Source organism: Heterodontus francisci, chromosome 5 (assembly GCF_036365525.1).
Source record: "Heterodontus francisci isolate sHetFra1 chromosome 5, sHetFra1.hap1, whole genome shotgun sequence".
Lineage (NCBI taxonomy): Eukaryota > Metazoa > Chordata > Chondrichthyes > Heterodontiformes > Heterodontidae > Heterodontus > Heterodontus francisci.
In genome coordinates, this window is record NC_090375.1 from 135,498,955 (window position 1) to 135,517,497 (window position 18,543).

General features: G+C 43.6%; 1 protein-coding gene across 1 annotated transcript in view; it reads right to left on the bottom strand.

Moving 5' to 3' along the window:
* Nucleotides 1–9,425: 9,425 nt before the first annotated feature.
* Nucleotides 9,426–18,543, bottom strand: part of kcnv1 (potassium voltage-gated channel modifier subfamily V member 1) — a 100,522-nt gene continuing 91,404 nt past the window's right edge. The window contains exon 3 of the mRNA XM_068030958.1: nt 9,426–10,798. Coding sequence (XP_067887059.1) covers nt 10,290–10,798 — 509 coding nt within the window. The 3' untranslated portion in view covers nt 9,426–10,289. The remainder of the gene's footprint in view (nt 10,799–18,543) is intronic.

Sequence of the window (18,543 nt, forward strand, 5' to 3'; positions counted from 1 at the left end):
TACCCCTTAATTTGTAATATGTGCAAAATCAAATAAATTACTGCATACAATGTACACAAATGTAACCTTTTATCTACATCAGATGAGCCAGGAGTAACAATTTCAAATGAAAGAATAACAGGTATAGCATTCTCCATTGCTGTCTGCGTAATATCACAAACCAGGGACTGAATCTTGAATTGAATCTTAGCAATACTATACCAAATGACACAGAGTCATAGTCAATGGCCGGAATTTTACCCTTGGCAGATGGGAGCCATCCACCAACTGAAATGTCGATGGCGAATCAACCTACGCCTGGCCTGCGGATCCAATCTGCATTTTGTGGTCCCCAAGCCTTTAATTGGTCTGAGACGGGACTTCCACCTCATTGAGGCAGGAAGTTCCGCCTAATAGAGCTGCTGGCCAATCAGAGGGCTGGAAGCTCTCTGTCCCAGTGGCGCCACTGGGAGCAGTGGACACTGCTCCCAGTGGCGTCACTGGGAGCAGTGGACACTGCTGGGACTGCAACCCAGCCATCGCAAAGAAGATGTCGGGGAGCCCCGGACCAAGGTAAGTTTTTGGTGCTTCGTCGGCGGTGATCAGTTGGGCCCCGGCGAGGCGAGAGTGGTCGACTAGGGGGACGGGGGGGCTTGTTGGGTCCTGGGGTGGTTGGGGCAGTGGGGGAGGCTCTCCGTCGGGCACAGGGTGCCTGATCATGAGGCACCCCCCCAGGCCGTCAGAGAGTGGCCTGCTTTTGTCAGGTGACTTCTCTAGGGCCTGGGCTGCTCAACCGGCCACTTAAGGGCCTTGATTGGCCTGGGGCAGGCGGACCATTATTCACCACCGGCACCCTGCATAAAGTGTCGGTGGAGGTTGGAGCGGGTTGGGAAGGCCTCCTTGAGCCTCCTGCTCCATTTTACACCCCCCATCACCTTCACACTCTTTGGGGGGATGTAAAATTCCGGCCATAGAGTCATAAAGTCATTTATAGCACAGAAGGAGGACATTCGGCCCTTTGAGTCCATGCTGGCTCTCCACAGAGCTATGCTGTTAGTCCCATTGCCTGGCTCTATTCCCATAGCCCTGCAAGTCTATTTCTCTCAGGTGGCCATCCAACTTCCTCTTGAAGTAATTGATCATCTCCACTTCCATGACCCTTGTGGGCAGCGAGTTCCAGGTTATTACCACCTGCTGCGTAGAAATGTGTTTCCTCATATTCCCCCTGCAGCTTTTGCCCAAAATATTCAATCTGTGTCCGCTAGTCCTTGTACCATTTGGTAATGGGACAGCTTCTCCTTGTCTAATTTACCTAAGCCTATCACAATCTTGTACACTTCTATTAAATCTCCCCTCAATCTCCTTTGTTCGAAGGAGAACAAACCCAGCTTTTCCAACCCAACCTTGCAATTAACATCCTCCATTCCTGGAACCATTCTGGTAAATCTCCTCTGCACCCGATCAAGGACCCTCACATCCTTCCTGAAGTGTGGTGACCAGAACTGGATGCAATACTCCAGTTGGTGCCTAACCGGCACAAGGTATTGTTGTTAGGCCTTGAAAATGAACAATTTAAAAAATCTATTTTCTAAAGGCTCTATAAATCAGTATTGAGCTGCATATAAGTGGCATGTTGCATTGTAAGCACTGTAAATATAAATTAATATTTTATGGTTACCATAATGTAATTTTTTCTGATTTTTATATCAAATTGGATGTTTAGAGCAGTAGACCTTGTCATGTATGCTGCTATTTACATCCAGAAGCTACAACACACCTGCCAATTAAACCATTGTGCTCAAGGAAAATTACAGAACCAATAACCTCAAGTGGTAACATTAGTGGACCAATAAATGCCTTCTATCAAATTGAAGAAATGTTACCTCGTGATCACCTTTCTTTTCACAGTGGTGGCCTTATAGGATTGAAAGAAGGTTGACTAACTTCACTCGTCTGGCAAAGTGCTCCCATTTTGATATCAGCAAAACTGGTGGTAGGCTGCAGTTGTCCATGCTAGGACCTTTGAGATGTTCATGATTGGCTGGAGCTGGTGAGTACCCAACTTCAGACTGTTGCAACTCCACTACTGCGGATGCTGGAAATCTGAAATAAAAACAAGAAATGCTGGAAATACTCAGCAGGTCTGGCAGCATCTGTGGAAAGAGAAGCAGAGTTAACGTTTCAGGTCAGTGACCCTTCTTTGGAACTGGCAAATATTAGAAATGTCAAAGGTTATAAGCAAGTGAGGCGGGGGTGGGACAAGAGATAACAAAGGAGACGGTGTAGATTGGACAAGGCCACAAAGCTGACTAAAAGGTCATGGAGCAAAGGCAAACAATATGTTAATGGTGTCTTGAAAGACAAAGCATTAGTACAGATAGGGTGTTAACGGACTGAAGATTGAACAGCAGCAAGTACAAACATGAAAAAAAAACAGTGGGTAAGCAAACTGAACAAACTAAGATGAAATGAAATAAACATACCAAAAAAAATTGTAAAAAGTGTAAAAAAGATAAAATAACTAAAAATAAAAGTAAAATGGGGGGCCCGTCATGCTCTGAAATGATTGAACTCAATGTTTAGTCCGGCAGGCTGTAGTGTGCCTAATCGGTAAATGAGATGCTCTTCCTCGAGCTTGCGTTGATGTTCACTGGAACACTGCAGCAAGCCCCGGATAGAGATATGAGCATGAGAGCAGGGGGGAGTGTTGAAATGGCAAACAACCGGAAGCTCAGGATCCTGCTTGCGGACTGAGCGGAGGTGTTCCGCAAAGTGGTCACCCAGTCTGCGTTTGGTCTCCCCAGTGTAGAGGAGACCACATTGTGAGCAGCGAATACAGTATACTACATTGAAAGAAGTACAAGTAAATCGCTGCTTCACCTGAAAGGAGTGTTTGGGGCCTGGGATAGTGAGGAGAGAGGAGGTAAATGGGCAGGTATTACACCTCCTGCGATTGCAGGGGAAGGTGCCATGAGAAGGGGATGAGGTGGTGGGGGTAATGGAGGAGTGGACCAGAGTGTCATGGAGGGAACGATCCCTTCGGAATGCTGACAGGGGAAGAGAGGGGAAGATGCGTTTGGTAGTGGCATCACGCTGGAGGTGGTGGAAATGGCGGAGGATGATCCTTTGGATATGGAGGCTGATGTAGTGGAAAGTGAGGACAATGGGAACCCTGTCACGGCTCTGGGAGGGAGGGGAAGGGGTGAGGGTAGAGGTGCGGGAAATGGGACGGACACGGTTGAGGGCCCTGTCAACAACAGTGGGGGGGAATCCTCGGTTGAGGAAATAGGAGGTCATATCAGAAGCACCGTCATGGAAGGTAGCATCATCAGAGCAGATGCGTCGGAGACAGAGAAACTGGGAGAATGGAATGGAGTCCTTACAGGAGGTAGGGTGTGAAGAAGTGTAGTCGAGGTAGCTATGGGAGTCGGTGGGCTTATAATGGATATTAGTAGACAGCCTATCCTCAGAGATGGTGACGAGGAAGGGAAGGGACGTGTCAGAGATGGACCATGTAAAGGTGAGAGAAGGGTGGAAATTGGAAGCAAAGTTGATAAAGTTTTCCAGTTCGGGGGCGGGAGCAGGAAACGGCACTGATACAGTCATCAATGTACCGGAAAAAGAGTTGGGGGAAGGGGCCTGAGTAGGACTGGAACAAAGAATGCTCGACATATCCCACAAAAAGACAGGCATAACTAGGACCCATGTGGGTAACCATAGCAACACCTTTTACTTGAAGGAAGTGTGTGGAGTTGAAGGAGAAGTTGTTCAATGTGAGAACAAGTTCAGCCAGGCGGAAGAGGGTGGTGGTGGATGGAGACTGGTTGGGCCTCTGTTAAAGGAAGAAGCGGAGAGCCCTCAAACCATCCTGTTGGGGGATGGAGGTGTAGAGCGATTGGACATCCATAGTGAAGAGGAGGCAGTTGGGACCAGGAAACTGGAAATTGTCAAAATGACATAGGGCGTCAGAAGAGTCACGGATGTAGGTGGGAAGAGACTGGACCAGCAGAGAAAAGATAGAGTCAAATTAGGAAGAAATAAGTTCAGTGGGGCAGGAGCAGGCTGACACAATGGGTCTGCTGGGACAGTCCCGTTTGTGGATTTTGGGAAGGAGGTAGAAGCGGGCTGTCCGGGGTTGCGGGACTATGAGGTTGGAAGCTGTAGAGGGAAGATCTCCAGAGGAGATGAGGTCAGTGACAGTCCTCCATTACCCCCACCACCTCATCCCCTTCCCATGGCACCTTCCCCTGCAATCGCAGGAGGTGTAATACTTGCCCATTTACCTCCTTTCTCCTCATTATCCCAGGCCCCAAACACTCCTTTCAGGTGAAGCAGCAATTTACTTGTACTTCTTTCAATGTAGTATACAGTATTCGCTGCTCACAATGAGGTCTCCTCTACATTGAGGAGACCAAACGCAGACTGGGTGACCACTTTGCGGAACACCTCCGCTCAGTCCGCAAGCAGGATCCTGAGCTTCCGGTTGTTTGCCATTTCAACACTCCCCCCTGCTCTCATGCTCATATCTCTATCCGGGGCTTGCTGCAGTGTTCCAGTGAACATCAACGCAAGCTCGAGGAAGAGCATCTCATTTACCGATTAGGCACACTACAGCCTGCCGGACTAAACATTGAGTTCAATCATTTCAGAGCATGACGGGCCCCCCAGTTTACTTTTATTTTTAGTTATTTTATCTTTTTTACACTTTTTACAATTTTTTTTGGTATGTTTATTTCATTTCATTTTAGTTTGTTCAGTTTGCTTACCCACTGTTTTTTTTTCATGTTTGTACTTGCTGTTGTTCAATCTTCAGTCCGTTAACACCCTATCTGTACTAATGCTTTGTCTTTCAAGACACCATTAACATATTGTTTGCCTTTGCTCCATGACCTTTTAGTCAGCTTTGTGGCCTTGTCCAATCTACACCGTCTCCTTTGTTATCTCTTGTCCCACCCCCGCCTCACTTGCTTCTAACCTTTGACATTTCTAATATTTGCCAGTTCCAAAGAAGGGTCACTGACCCGAAACGTTAACTCTGCTACTCTTTCCACAGATGCTGCCAGACCTGCTGAGTATTTCCAGCATTTCTTGTTTTTCTATACAACTCCACTACTATTGGGACAGATTGCTCTGGCTGATGTCCTGGCACCATGGCAGCTATTGTTTCGGGGTTGGCAAGGTGCAGATGTGCTGACGTTCAAGCACCATGGCGGGTATTGGTTGAGGGGGGTTGTGGTGAGGGTGGAGACATGCTGATGTCCTAAGACAAGCAAACCTCTGCTCTTCCTATCGTGCCACTGTCACTCCCCTGGGGTCCTGTTTCATGAATTCCACTGATATGCAGGAGAGCATGCTTGAGGAAATCAGTAATTCCTGTGGAGCCCACAGTCTGGCTGGCAGCTGTTTGAGTTTCTGCCAAAGCTGCAAAGACTAGTGACTCTGAATCTTGTTGCGACAGCCCAACTTCAATGCCCCAAGAGCTGGCTATATGCTCTATATCAGAATGCAAAGTGGTGATGCGATGTGAGATGACAGCACATAAGCTGGAAGTGGGCTTCTCCATACTTTCAGCCACGATGTGGCAACTCTTTGGCGGTTGTTTCAATACCTCATACAATTGTTCGTTTACCTCAAGGAGTATTCCTTTCAATGCTGGACCCCTGAAGGCTGTACCTCTGTCCTATTGAGCAGAGCTGGGAGAAGACCTCATCCACTGTTGAGGCATCTCCTGGCTGTCCTTATAACCATAACCTGCTTGTGGTCACTTGCACTGGGTGCTTTAACATGTGCAACCACCTTTAACTCCTTATCTAACCCACCTAGGGCCTCACTCTGTGCTGATTCTTGAGTGGGATGGACCATGTCTTAGTGTATCCTCAGTAAAATTGTTCTATTCTGAGATATCTCCTGCAGGACAAGGTGCTGAGAAGGATCTAGAGAAAAGGAACAAGTGATAGTATTGGACATTAGCACCTGACAATCTTCAGAATGCAGCTTGAAGTTGTTAAGCTGACTAAATGTTCAATTTGACTGAGATGAGAGAAGGGGTACAGGTAATATGCAGACACATTGCTTAGATAAGCCATCAGTGTCACCTTCCCCAATCACTCTTGCCAGGACCAAGACTCCAGGAATTTTTGTTCTGTAAAGGCCTTAACAAGCTGTACTCACCCTTGCTGCTCTTATAAGATCATTCAACCTTTTCCTACATTGAATCTCGGTCCTTGGGGTACTGCTGCTAGCACTGGCCTTGTCAGCACCTCTGTCCAGGTCTGCTGGACATTTGTTCCTCTGTATCTTACCAGTGGTTTGAAAGAATCTTTCCCTCCTCGCCCTGACCTCCTCCACCAGGACCTCCAGGGAGGCATCAGAAAACCTGGAGCAGCCCTGTGACTAATTTCTAGTGGCAGAATTGTGTTCAACATTGATGCAATCAGAGTTTCAAGCAGGAACTACAACCTCCCTTTAAAAGGTGCATTCCCGCTTTCAATAGGCCTTGGGTGGTTCGCTAGAAAATTGTGCTGTGATAATAGGTGGGATGTATATTTCCCAATGCTATCAGATGGGATGCCCACCAAATATATTTAAATGAGGCCCAAGAGTTAAAATTACCAGGGCTTCATGCTGTTGACGTCAGGCATATTTGGTGCTCACCCACCCACCAGAATCCTGCTCCTGAATAAAACTCCCCCCCCTTGTGTTTCTGTCACACAAAGGAGGTAAGTTTGATGTTGGATGGCCGTGTAAAAAGAGCAAACTCAGATCAACTGCTTTTATGTACATGTCCTGATTTTAGAATAGGGAGAGATGTATGAAGGGTGGCTGATATGACATTGTCTATTTTATACAACCATCTGATGTTAAAATCATCACTAAAAAGTCTTGATTGTCTCAAGCTTTCCAGAAATCAATCGATAACAATTACTTCACTGTCACTTACTGTTACAACCAGGTGAGAAAGGTGTCTAGGGGTCCCTCTCAGCCTTCACCTGATCTTACCGTAACAGGGTTTCATTTTAAACACAAGAAATGCTGGAAATACTCAGCAGGTCTGGCAGCATCTTTGGAGAGAGAAGCAGAGTTAACGTTTCGGGTCAGTTCCGAAGAAGCGTCACTGACCTGAAACGTTAACTCTGCTTCTCTCTCCACAGATGCTGCCAGACCTGCTGAGTATTTCCAGCATTTCTTGTTTTTATTTCAGATTTCCAGCATCCGCAGTATTTTGCTTTTAATTTTAAACACACTGTGTTTTTAGCTCCCCCTTGGTGAATCCTTGTTCACCGCTTTCCAATTGTAAGGCAAAGAAACCAGAACAAACATGTTTTCTTAGGTTTAAAGAATAAAAATTGGAATTTATTAAACTTGAACTTAAACTCTAATTTGGTTGACGCCTACGGATACACGTCACGCCCACATTAGCATGCATACGTGATACACACATAGAGAAATGAGCAGAAGAAAAATAAAGTGGAAATGTTTAAGCAATATCTGAAGAGTTTTTGTTACGGTTCTTCAAGCTCACTGTAGAGTCCTTGATTGTAGGTAGATCTTACTTTTCGTTGGGACTCAGTGTTCTTCTTAAACCTTGTTCACTGTAGGAGACTTTTCTCTCTTGGGGTTTATGAGTCTTCAGTGGATTCAGAGGCTTGTGAGAGAGAGATGGGAGCAGACAGACAGGAGAGATCTTCTCAGTCCGGGAGCAAAAGGTCTTTCTGCCCAAACTGTTTGTACAAATTCAAAAAACTCAGGTTGCCCAGCAGGTTAAGTCATGTGACTAGCTGGTTTGACATGTCAGTTTGTGTATTCGGCCATCTTAGCAGTCAACCTGGAATGCGAGCTCCCCCACCTTCAACGTCTGGTGATCAAATGTCCATTGTGGGTTGAATGTGTCAGGGAATGGTCCTTTGCTCTTCCAAACACTGTCTGTTAATATGCAAATATCTTTCCAGCCAAGATCTAGCAATTTTTTAAAGCAAATTCTTTCTTCACTTCCACAACAGTTTGAAATTTAATGGCCATGTGGTGAAATTAACATGCCTCATGCTTGGCAGGTGGGGGCCTGCATGACACTTACCATAATTTTTATAAACTTATTTCCATATCCTTTTAATGGTGATATGCACCTCTATCACATTCCTATTGCCACACTTCAACTTCCTTCACAACAGTGTAACCTCTGGCTTATTGTATACAACTACATAGGGGATTTGCCAATCTATATAAATGTTTTGAGTATCTATCATACACCAGACATTATACTTGATGTAAAACCACAAGTTAAAAAAAAATTTTACCTGTGTTTTATTTAGGATTTGAGACATCCTGGAGAGAATATTGAGATAACAGGCAGATCCAGAAAGCAATTCTAATCCAGCAAGCAATTCTCATCTAATACACCTTCTAATAGTGACAATAATTGCCTTTAATTGACCTTAAGACCTATGCAGATTACTTGCTCACAGGGTTTATTTGAGCCAAAGCCTTGAAAGAATAGGCCAGGATTTGGCATGGAGAGTGTTGCATGGCACATTTGTGTGCAATATGTTTTTAAACAAATTCACAGACTTCCAGGTCACCTGCAACTTTTGTGGCCTGGGAGAATCCATTTTCCACCTGTAGATGGGGTGTGACAAATTGCAGCACACATCTTCCACTACTGGAAGGGGCTGCTCCTTAACTTCAGATTACACTTCAGTCCCATGGTCCTGACCTTCAGCCACCTGATGCAGAGGAAGGACTGGTTAAGGCTGAGGATCCCCTTGGGTGCTGCTTCTTCACCTGGCTAAGGTAGCCATCAATAGGTCCAGGCAGCGCATGGTCAAGGAGACTGACCATTCCGACTGCCTGCCTCTCATTTTCAGTCTTCTTGAAGAGGGAGCACGTGGGCTCTATCAATACACTTGAGGCCTTCTGCAACCATTGGGCACTGGTGGGATTGACGTGCAACCCAGCCAACAATATCACAATTGAATAAACTGTTATTTCCTGGTTTTAATTTACTGATCAAAGTTGGACCTCTTTTTTCTACCCCTTTAAAAAGGGACACATTTGTTCATTTGATTCTGGTTGGTCCACAGAGGTGACTATGCCACCAATTAAAAGAGAAAGGGCAGGCCAGGTGAGCAAATAAAGATTACAACATGTACAGACCCAGATCACCTCTGACCAATGCCAGAGAGACCAGCTAGTCTATATAATATAGATGTGGGCACCTGCTAGGCTGTAATTTTATGATGTCCTTTTCAGGGTGCATGATTGAGATGCATTTTGCTGTGTGCCCTTAAAAACTTTTATGTGGCATCCAACTTCAGTTGCCCTGAAGCTTTTCGACCTTTTCAGAAAACAATCTTTTGCATTCTTAATCGCAGATAAGATGACAGGAGGTACGGCATATTAATTCTTTTATTCAGACCAAGGAAAAACAAATTCTGGAAGTTATGGGTGTATTTTACAGCCAATTTAACAATACTCATTCCATTATTCAATTTTACAAATTCCAGAGCTTGTTTTTGCACGCGAGCTCCAATTTGCACAGAGAGTTTGTTAGGTCTCAGTTTGATTTTTGATCATTTATTTTTGATTTACAGTATTTGGTCTAGGATTATCACATGCACTCAGCAGTCACAGAATAAAAAGACAGACATAACTTGGTATTACATTAGACATTTGATATCTGCTCTGGTTTATAAAATCCAGTAGAAAACTGTCTTCTACTAATAACTAGTTCCTAAAAATAATAGGCACGGAGACATCAAAGTAAAATGCTAACAATGGTTCAGTTAAAAATTCCAATAAATAACTGGTATATAATAAATAGTTTAGAAATGTAATCTTGGATCTATTTAGTTCAGTGTGTGTACATCTCAGTTGTGGATGTTCATCCTCAGTTAAATTGCCCAGTTCTCCATAACTGAACAGTATTAAACTTGAAAATCCTTACAGGGCACTTTACGAAGACAGTGCCACTTCTCCAAGTAATTATTTACAGATATGGTTGGGTGACAAAAGTAGTCTTGCAAACACCAGAAACTGTTTGTAAATCTGTCAATAATATCCAGGACCTTGTGATTGCGAGGAGGCTGGTTTCCATCACAAAGATTTCATCATAATTAGCAGTACTGAAATTTACAAACCTTTTTTGGTGTTTTTACTAAGACTTAGATTGAAATTAGGACCATAAATATGTAATGTTTGTGTCTGAGATCAGTGTACTGAGCAACTATGTGCATTTTTGAGACACTGCAGCTTTTAATAATGCTTATAAATAACTGGCTATCTTTAGACTGTGTGCTACATTAATTAACACTAGGTCACCACATGTCATCTCCAGCACTACTTCTGGTACTTGCCCTCTCTCTATTCTTGATCCGTAACATTTCCATAATGCTGCGAGCATAAATATCTCGCAAATTAACATTGACAACGGAATCAAAAGCTGAATTCTTGGTGAGCCTCTTCAAAGCATCACGGTGTCGAAGGGCGGCATCTTTCATCTTCAGAGTAAAGTAACAAGAGGAAAACCTGTCGTTTATAATAGCTATGGGTAGTGATAAGACCAATATGCCAGTCAAAATACATAAAAAGGCAATTATCTTCCCGATAGTAGTTTCAGGTCGGATATCCCCATAACCCACAGTGGTCATGGATGTTGTTGCCCACCACCATGCAGAGGGGACACTAGAAAACGTTGTCTCTGGGACACTGTGCTCCACAGCATACTCCACTGTTGAGAAGATAGAAATGCCCACGGACAGGAAAAGGAGGAGTAAGCCAACCTCTTCATAACATAGAGTGACAGTCATTCCTAGAGATCTCAAACCTGTAAAATGACAAACAATAAACATTGATATATTATATCTGCTTAGTCCAAACTCTGGTCCAATGAATGGTTCACCTGATGTAGAATATGGTAGGACATTACTGCTATTGATAGATTCATAACTGGGAATGAGAAGTGATATATAAGTAAATTGCTCAGCTGTGGAGGTTTCTTGCTGCATGGCATGGCTCTACATGTGTTTTGGTGGTTGGATTGATGTTATAATTGGGATGATTTGGATATGCATTGTAATAAAAGCAAACAAGCTGAGATAACTTCAGGTGACAATTGGATTGTAGCAGAGGCCTTTTCAGTACTTCGTAAACAGAAACAAAAGACATTAGCAAGCAACGGCGATACTCAACTTGTGTGGATGAACCGTGGTTGTCTAATTATTTAAGCTGAAAACATAGTAAAAATGATCAGATGGCGTCACTTAGTCATTGCAATATAACAACTGCAATTAATGCAAGTATTTTCCACTGGTATGAGTCTAAACAGGCATAATAAAAATGAATCAGCCCTTGTACATCTTAAGGATTTGTCATACCACGGATATTAATATAGTTACATTTGTACTTGGCACATGCGTTTAATTATCCTGTTGGCTCTCTCTTGCCATACACTATACTCAACTGAGCAACAGCAGAATACCACTTAATGTGTGCAAACACACAGCACAACCTGTTGGCCAATTAAATTATCATGCTTGGAGTGCAGCAGAGTGCATATGGTGTCTCCAGGCATTCAAAGGTAAGAAAATGAATTTATAACCGGCTAAGCACATCTTAATCTTGGATTTGCAGTGGGATTGTGCTGCACCTGGTATGATGTCACAGAATCAAAGAATTATTACAGCACAGAAGCAGGCCAGTCAGCCCATTGTGTCTGCTCTCTGAATGAGTAACTCATCTATTGCCATTCCCCTGCCTTCTTGCTGTAACCCTGCATATTCTTCCTTTTCAGACAACTATCTAATTCCCTTTTGAATGCCTCAATTGAACCTGCCTGCACCACACTCTCAGGCAGTGCATTCCAGACCTTAACCACTCACTGTGTGAAAAAAAATTTCATGTCGTCTTTGCTTCTTTCTCAATTATTTTGAATCTGTACCATCTCGTTCGCAATCCATTCACGAGTGCGAACAGTTTCTCCGAACCTACTCTCTCCAGGCGTGTCATGATTTTGAATACCTCTCAGCCTTCTCTTCTCTAAGGAAAACAATCCCAACTTTTCCAATCTATCATCATAATTGAAGTTCCTCATCCCTGGAACTATTCTCATGAATCTTTTCTGCACTCTCTCTAACACCTTCACATTCTTCCTAAAGTGCGGCACCCAGAACTGGACGCAATACTCCAGCTGAGGCGGAACTAGTGTTTTATACCAGTTTAACATAATCTCCTTGCTCTTGTACTCTCTGCCCCTATTAATAAAGCCTAGGGTACTGTATGCTTTATTAACTGTTCTCTCAACCTATCCTCTCAACCTGCCTTATGCACATATATACCCAGGTCTCTCTGCTCCTCCACCCCTTTTAGAATTGTACCCTTTATCTTATATTATCTCTTCATGCTCTTCCTACTAAAATGAATCACTTCACATCTCTCCCCGTAGAATGCCATCTGCCACTTGTCCGCCGATTCCATCAACTTTTCTATGTCCTTTTGATGGCATACACTGTCCTCCTCACAGTTCACAATGCTTCCAAATTGAAATTGTGCCCTGTACACCAAGGTCTATATCATTAATATATATCAGGAAAAGCAACACTGACCCCTGGGGAACTCCACTACAAACCTTCCTCCAGCCCGAAGAAACATCCATTAATCACTACTCTCTGTTTCCTGTAACAAAGCCAATTTAGTTTCCATGTTGCTACAATCCCTTTTATTCCATGAGCTATAACTTTTCTCACAAGTCTGTTGTGAAGCACTGTATCAAATGCCTTCTGGAATGCCATGTACACCACATCAATAGCATTGCCCTCATCAACCATCTCTGTTACTTCTTCAAAAAACTCCTGCACGTTAGTTTAACACAATTTTCCCCTAACAAATCCATGCTAGCTTTCCTGAATTAACTTGCATTTATCCATGTTCCTGTCAATTTTGTCTTGAATTATTGTTTCTAGAAGTTTCCCACCACCAATGTTAAACTGACTGGCCTGTAGTTGCTGGGCTTATTTTTACACCCTTTTTTGAACAAGGGTGAAACATTTGCAATTCTCCAGTCCTCTGGCACCATCCTTGAGTCTAAGGAAGACTGGAAAATTATGGCCAGTGCTGCTGCAATTTCCACTCTAACTTCCCTCAGTATCCTTGGATGCATCTCATCCGTCCTGGTGCTTTATCAACTTTAAGCATAGACAGCTTATCTAATGCCTCCTCCTTATCAATCTTAAGTCCTCTTTCACCATAGCCTGAGTAACATCTTCTTCCTTAGTAAATACAAATGCAAAATATTCATTCAGCACCTCAACTATTCCCCTGCCTCTATGTGTAAATCACCCTTTTTGCTCCCTAAATGGCACTACTCCACCTTTTACTACGTTTTTACTATTTATATGTCTATGGAAGACATTTGAATTCCCTTTTATGTTAGCTGACAATTTCTTTTCATACTCCCTTTTTGCTTTTCTTATTTGCTTTTTCACTTCCCCTCTGAATCTTCTATATTCAGCCTGGTTTTCTGTTGCATTATTCACCTGACATCTATCATAAACACACTTTTTCTTTTCATCTTAATCTTTATCTCTTTTGTCATCTAGGGAGCTCTGAATTTGTTTGCCCTACTTTTTCCCTTTGAGAGAATAGACCTTGACTGTGCCCGGATCGTCTCTTCTTTGAAGGTAGCCCATTGCTCAGTTACCGTTTTTCCTGCGAACCTTTGATTCCAATTTATTCGGCCCAGATCCATTCTTATCCCATTGAAGTTGGCTTTCCTCTGGTTAATTATTCTTGCTCTAGATTGTTCTTTGTCCTTTTCCATAGCCAACCTAAACCTTATGATACAATGATCACAGTCCCCTAAATGTTCTCCTACTGATATTTGATCACTTGGCCCACTTCTTTTCCAAGAACTAGGTTTAGCAGTGCCTCTCCTCTCGTTGGACTGGAAATATACTGCTGTAGAAAATTTTCCTGAACACACTCTAGAAACTCTTGACTCTCTCTGCCCTTTACACTACTACTATCCCAGTTTATATTCGGAAAATTAAAGTCCCCAATATAACTACCGAATAATTCTTGCACCCATGTTTGCAAATTTGTTACTCTACATGCTTTCCACTAGTTGGCGGCCTATAGACTACACCGATCAATGTAATTGCACCTTTTCTGTTCCTTAGTTCTAGCCAAATAGGTTCCATCCTTGACCCCTCTCCTTAATCAATATTTCCATTCCTCGCCCTTTTCTTTCTTTCTTATCTTTCCTGAATAGCTTGTATAAAGGAATATTTAACACCCATGTCCTGCCCTTCTTTGAGCCAGGTCTCTGTTATAGCCACAAAATCATATTTCCACATGTCAACCTGTGCGTGTAACTCACCAATCTTATTAACCACACTCCAAGCATTCACACACATGCACATTAACCCTGTGTGATGAAGACCCTACATGCCAAATGAAAAATATTCATTTTGTGTGGAACGTTGCCTGAGACATTTACTAAGACTGTTACAAATAACTTTTAAAAAACAGAACAGCGAGCAGCCAAGATGGCCACACACAATTTGAGCATGAGAAGCTAAATATCTGCTGGAGAGAGAGGTAATTACCCAGTCTAGCCAGAACAATGGAATGCTCTCTGATTGATTTATCTGGGATAGCCTTATCAATGGGGGTCGTCAAAAGCCATCGACACCCATTGACTTTGAACGAGCCAAAACCCCCTACCAAGTATGTTTGAACAGCTTGAGAGGAGAGCCTCGAATTTCAAAGACCTTTCTCCGGAAGCTTCTGTTTCAAACAAAGAGGTGGTCACATCATATTACTGCTTGTGTAACTCTGGGAATTTGTTAATTGTGCCTCAGAAGGCAGACTGTAACTGAAATCCAGTGAAGGAACATCTCCTCTCTCCCTCTCAACAGCAAAGATCCAGAGAAGCCTCAACTGCAAACCTACAGCCCAGTACAGCCAACAACTAAGGGGACATGGATAAAGCCCTGCTTCTGCCTTACAGAACCAGAGAAGCAAGCCCAAATTGTGCACATGGCCCAGCGAGGACCTCAGGGCTACAACTTCAACTAAGGATTCTGGGACTAAACTTCAGTATTTAAATTACATTTTTATAAGGGAGTCTACTCCAACCTCCCAACTCTGTTTTATTCATGCGCAATATTTATGTGTATGTGCTCTCATGTGAATGTGAGCATGGATCCATAGCATATGTTAGGAATTTTAACTGGTTTAGAGTGATAAGGTTAATAAACTTATATCTTTCTTGTTTAAACTCAAGAAAACCTTTCTGATTGGTTCATTTGCAATTATATTAGAGGAACAGGAGCAAGTGCTCACTGAGGTGGTAGGTTAAATCACTGTTAAATAAGATAAACTCTGTTGCGGTCAAATCAGAGAAGTGCGAAAGGGGAGCTTGAGCCCCCCTTCCTCACCTGGGCATAACAGAAATTTGGGGGCTCTAGTCTGGCATTGTACCTAGAGACAAACATGAAATTGGAAGTGAGAAACCAAATTGATCCCAATCCAAAAAACTTCAATACAGGTTTTCTTGTGGTTTGTGTTGCTAGAATACTAACATGTCTGCATCCAATGCCAGTATTTCCCCAAGCCAGGGTGAAGTAACTTGGGATAAGATGAAGGCCTTATCTATGGAAGAGTTAAGTGTTACGACCGGGTGAGAAGGTCTAGGCGTTCCCTCTCAGCCTTTGCCTGGTTTAACCGTAACAAGGTTTAATTTGAAAACACTGTGTTTTCAGCTCCCCCTGAGTGAATTCTTGTTCACTGCTCCAATCATAAGGCAAATAAATCAGACAGGTTTCCTTAGATTTAAACAAGAAACATGGAAGTTTATTGACCTTAAACTCTAATCCAGTTAACAACAATAAATATGCGACATGACCACGCTAGCATGCATATGCGATAAACACACACGCAGATCGAGACAGAAAATGTAGAAGGAATAAAGGGGAAATGTTTAAGGCAATATCTGGTAGTTACAGTCCCTTAAGTTCAATGTGGAGTCTTTGGTTGCTGATAAATCTTGCAATTCGTTGGGGCCCAGTTCACACTTCAACTTGTTCCGATGTAGGAGTCTTTTCTCTCTTGAGGTTTATGTGTCTTCCATGGATCCGGTGGCTTGGGGAGAAAGTGAGAGAGAGGCAGCCAGGAGAGAGAGGCTTTCTTGTTCCAGGCTCCGGTTCCTTTCTCTGTGGCATAATTCAAAAAACCCTAGTTTGCTCAGCAGGTTAATCATGTGACTATCTCCTTATTTGGACCAGTCTCTCCTGCAAAGTTTGTACCTCAGCGGTCTCTGGAATGCATTTCCTTACATCTTCAATATCTGAAGATCAAAATCCATTTGGGTTAATTGGAGCAGGGCATAGTCCTTTGTCGCCACAAGCAGCGTCTCTTAGTAAGCAAATGTCCTTCCAGTCCAGTGTCTGGTGATCTTCAAACAAGTCATTTCTTCACTCCAGCAACAGTTTAAAATCAATGTTCATATGACAAAATTAATATGCCTCATTCTTGGCAGATGGGCGTCTGTATGACATGAGGAATATAGCTGGGCAGTGTGGGATCACTTTCCATGCAAAAGCTAGGAAGTCCGAATTCCTAAGACTTGTGGCTAACCATTTTTCACTCAAACCTGAAGATGCAGAGACAGGGTTGGTGTTAGACTCGAACAGGGTAATGTTAGGTAAAATACAATTAAAACAGAGGAGACTTGAATTGGAAGACAAAGAGAGAGAGAAGGAAAAAGAGAGAAGAGAGAGATAAAGAGAGACAGCAGGGAGAAAGAGAGGGCATTTTCCAGAAAGAGCAAGAGGAAAGGGAGTTGAGGCAGCTTCAACGAGCTATGGGGCAACAAAGTAACCCCAGTGAAAGCATGGCCAATATGGAGATTGCTCTTAACTCAGAACCATGTGCTGAGCTCTTAAAGTTCTCCCAACTGATCCCAAAGTTCAATGAGGGAGATGTGGAAGCATTTTTTGTCATGTTTGAAAAGCTTGCAAGGCAGTTAAAATGGCCGGCCGAGAGCTGGACACTACTGCTACAAAGCAAGCTAACAGGAAAAGTCCATGAGGTTTATTCCCTGTTGCCAGATGAAAGTTCATTAAATTATGAACTGATTAAAATGCTATCCTCGGGGCATATGAGCTAGTACCAGAAATGTACCGTCAGAAATTCTGAACTCTCCGGAAACAAGCTGATCAAACTTACCTGGAGTTTGAGAGAAGTAAGCAGCTGGCTTTTGACCAGTGGTTAAGGGCCCTTAAAGTGCAGCCCACATATGAAAACCTCAGAGAGGTGATTCTTCTCGAGGAATTTAAAAACTCTCTCCCTGTCTCTATAAAGACCCATGTAGAGGAACAAAAAGTGTACAGAGCGAGGCAAGCCGCAGTTCTGGCTGATGAGTTCACTCTCATATACAAATCGGTTCCCCAAGGATAAATCTTTCATAGTCACCCCCACAAACCCGAGAAGTACAAAGGGTGGGAGGGTGATAGGAGCCCAAACAGTCCTGAGAGAGAAAGGAAAGTGGGACACACAGGAGGCTCTCCTCAAGCCAAAAAAGATGGTGCTGAAAGCAAAAGTGAGACCAGGAGACCTGTGTGTTTCCATTCTAACAAGGCAGGTCACCTCAGAGATGACTGCTGGAAACTACGAGGAAAGCCAGTAGGGTTAATCAGGACACACCCACCCAGTGCAGGAGAAGGGACCCTAATGGAAAGCACAGCAGAGCAGGCTGTGGATTTAACTGCAACAGCAGTACGACCCAGAAAAAATACTGCTGTGGGTGCAGGAAAATTTAACAAGATCCCTGAAGGTTATCAGGATTTTGTGTCCGAAGGGAGAGTAACCTCATACCCCTTGAGTGGGGCAAGCAAGCCCATCATCATATTCAGGGATACAGGGGCCACCAGATCCCTTTTGCTGGTCTGTCCCCCAGAGAGTGCAGTGAATGTGAGGATGAAAGTGAATGGTATTGGAGGGTATGCCCTTACTTTTACATCGGGTGCACTTGGAGTGCGACCTAGTTTCGGGACTGGTGACCGTATGGATTGTCTCTAGTTTGCCTGTGGACGGGGTTGACCTGCTCCTAGGTAATGATCTGGCAGGGGCAAAGGTGGTAGCCCCCCAGTAGTTGTAGAGACCAATGGAGGTCAAAAAGACAGGGTAGTGGCAGGAGACGGTCCCCTGCATTTCCCCTGAATGTGTAGTGACTCGGACCATGGCCAAACCAACTCCCTCAGAGGAGACTGAGCTGGCACTACAGACAGATGACCCTGCTGTCTGGTTGTCTGAAACTTTCTTTGGGAAGTTAGAAGACCCAGGAAATGGATTAAATGAATCTTCCCTAGTTGAGGCTCAGCAAGCCGACCCAGTATTAAGGAAGATAGCATAAGCTGCCCAAACTGAAATTGAAGCAGAGGAAGTCCCTGATTGCTACTATGTGAAGAATGAGGTGCTAATGGGGAAAAGGAGTTCTCCTCATAGACCTGTGGACAAAGAGTGGACAGTGGTTCTCCAGTTAGTGGTGCTGCCGAGGTACCATAGAGAAAT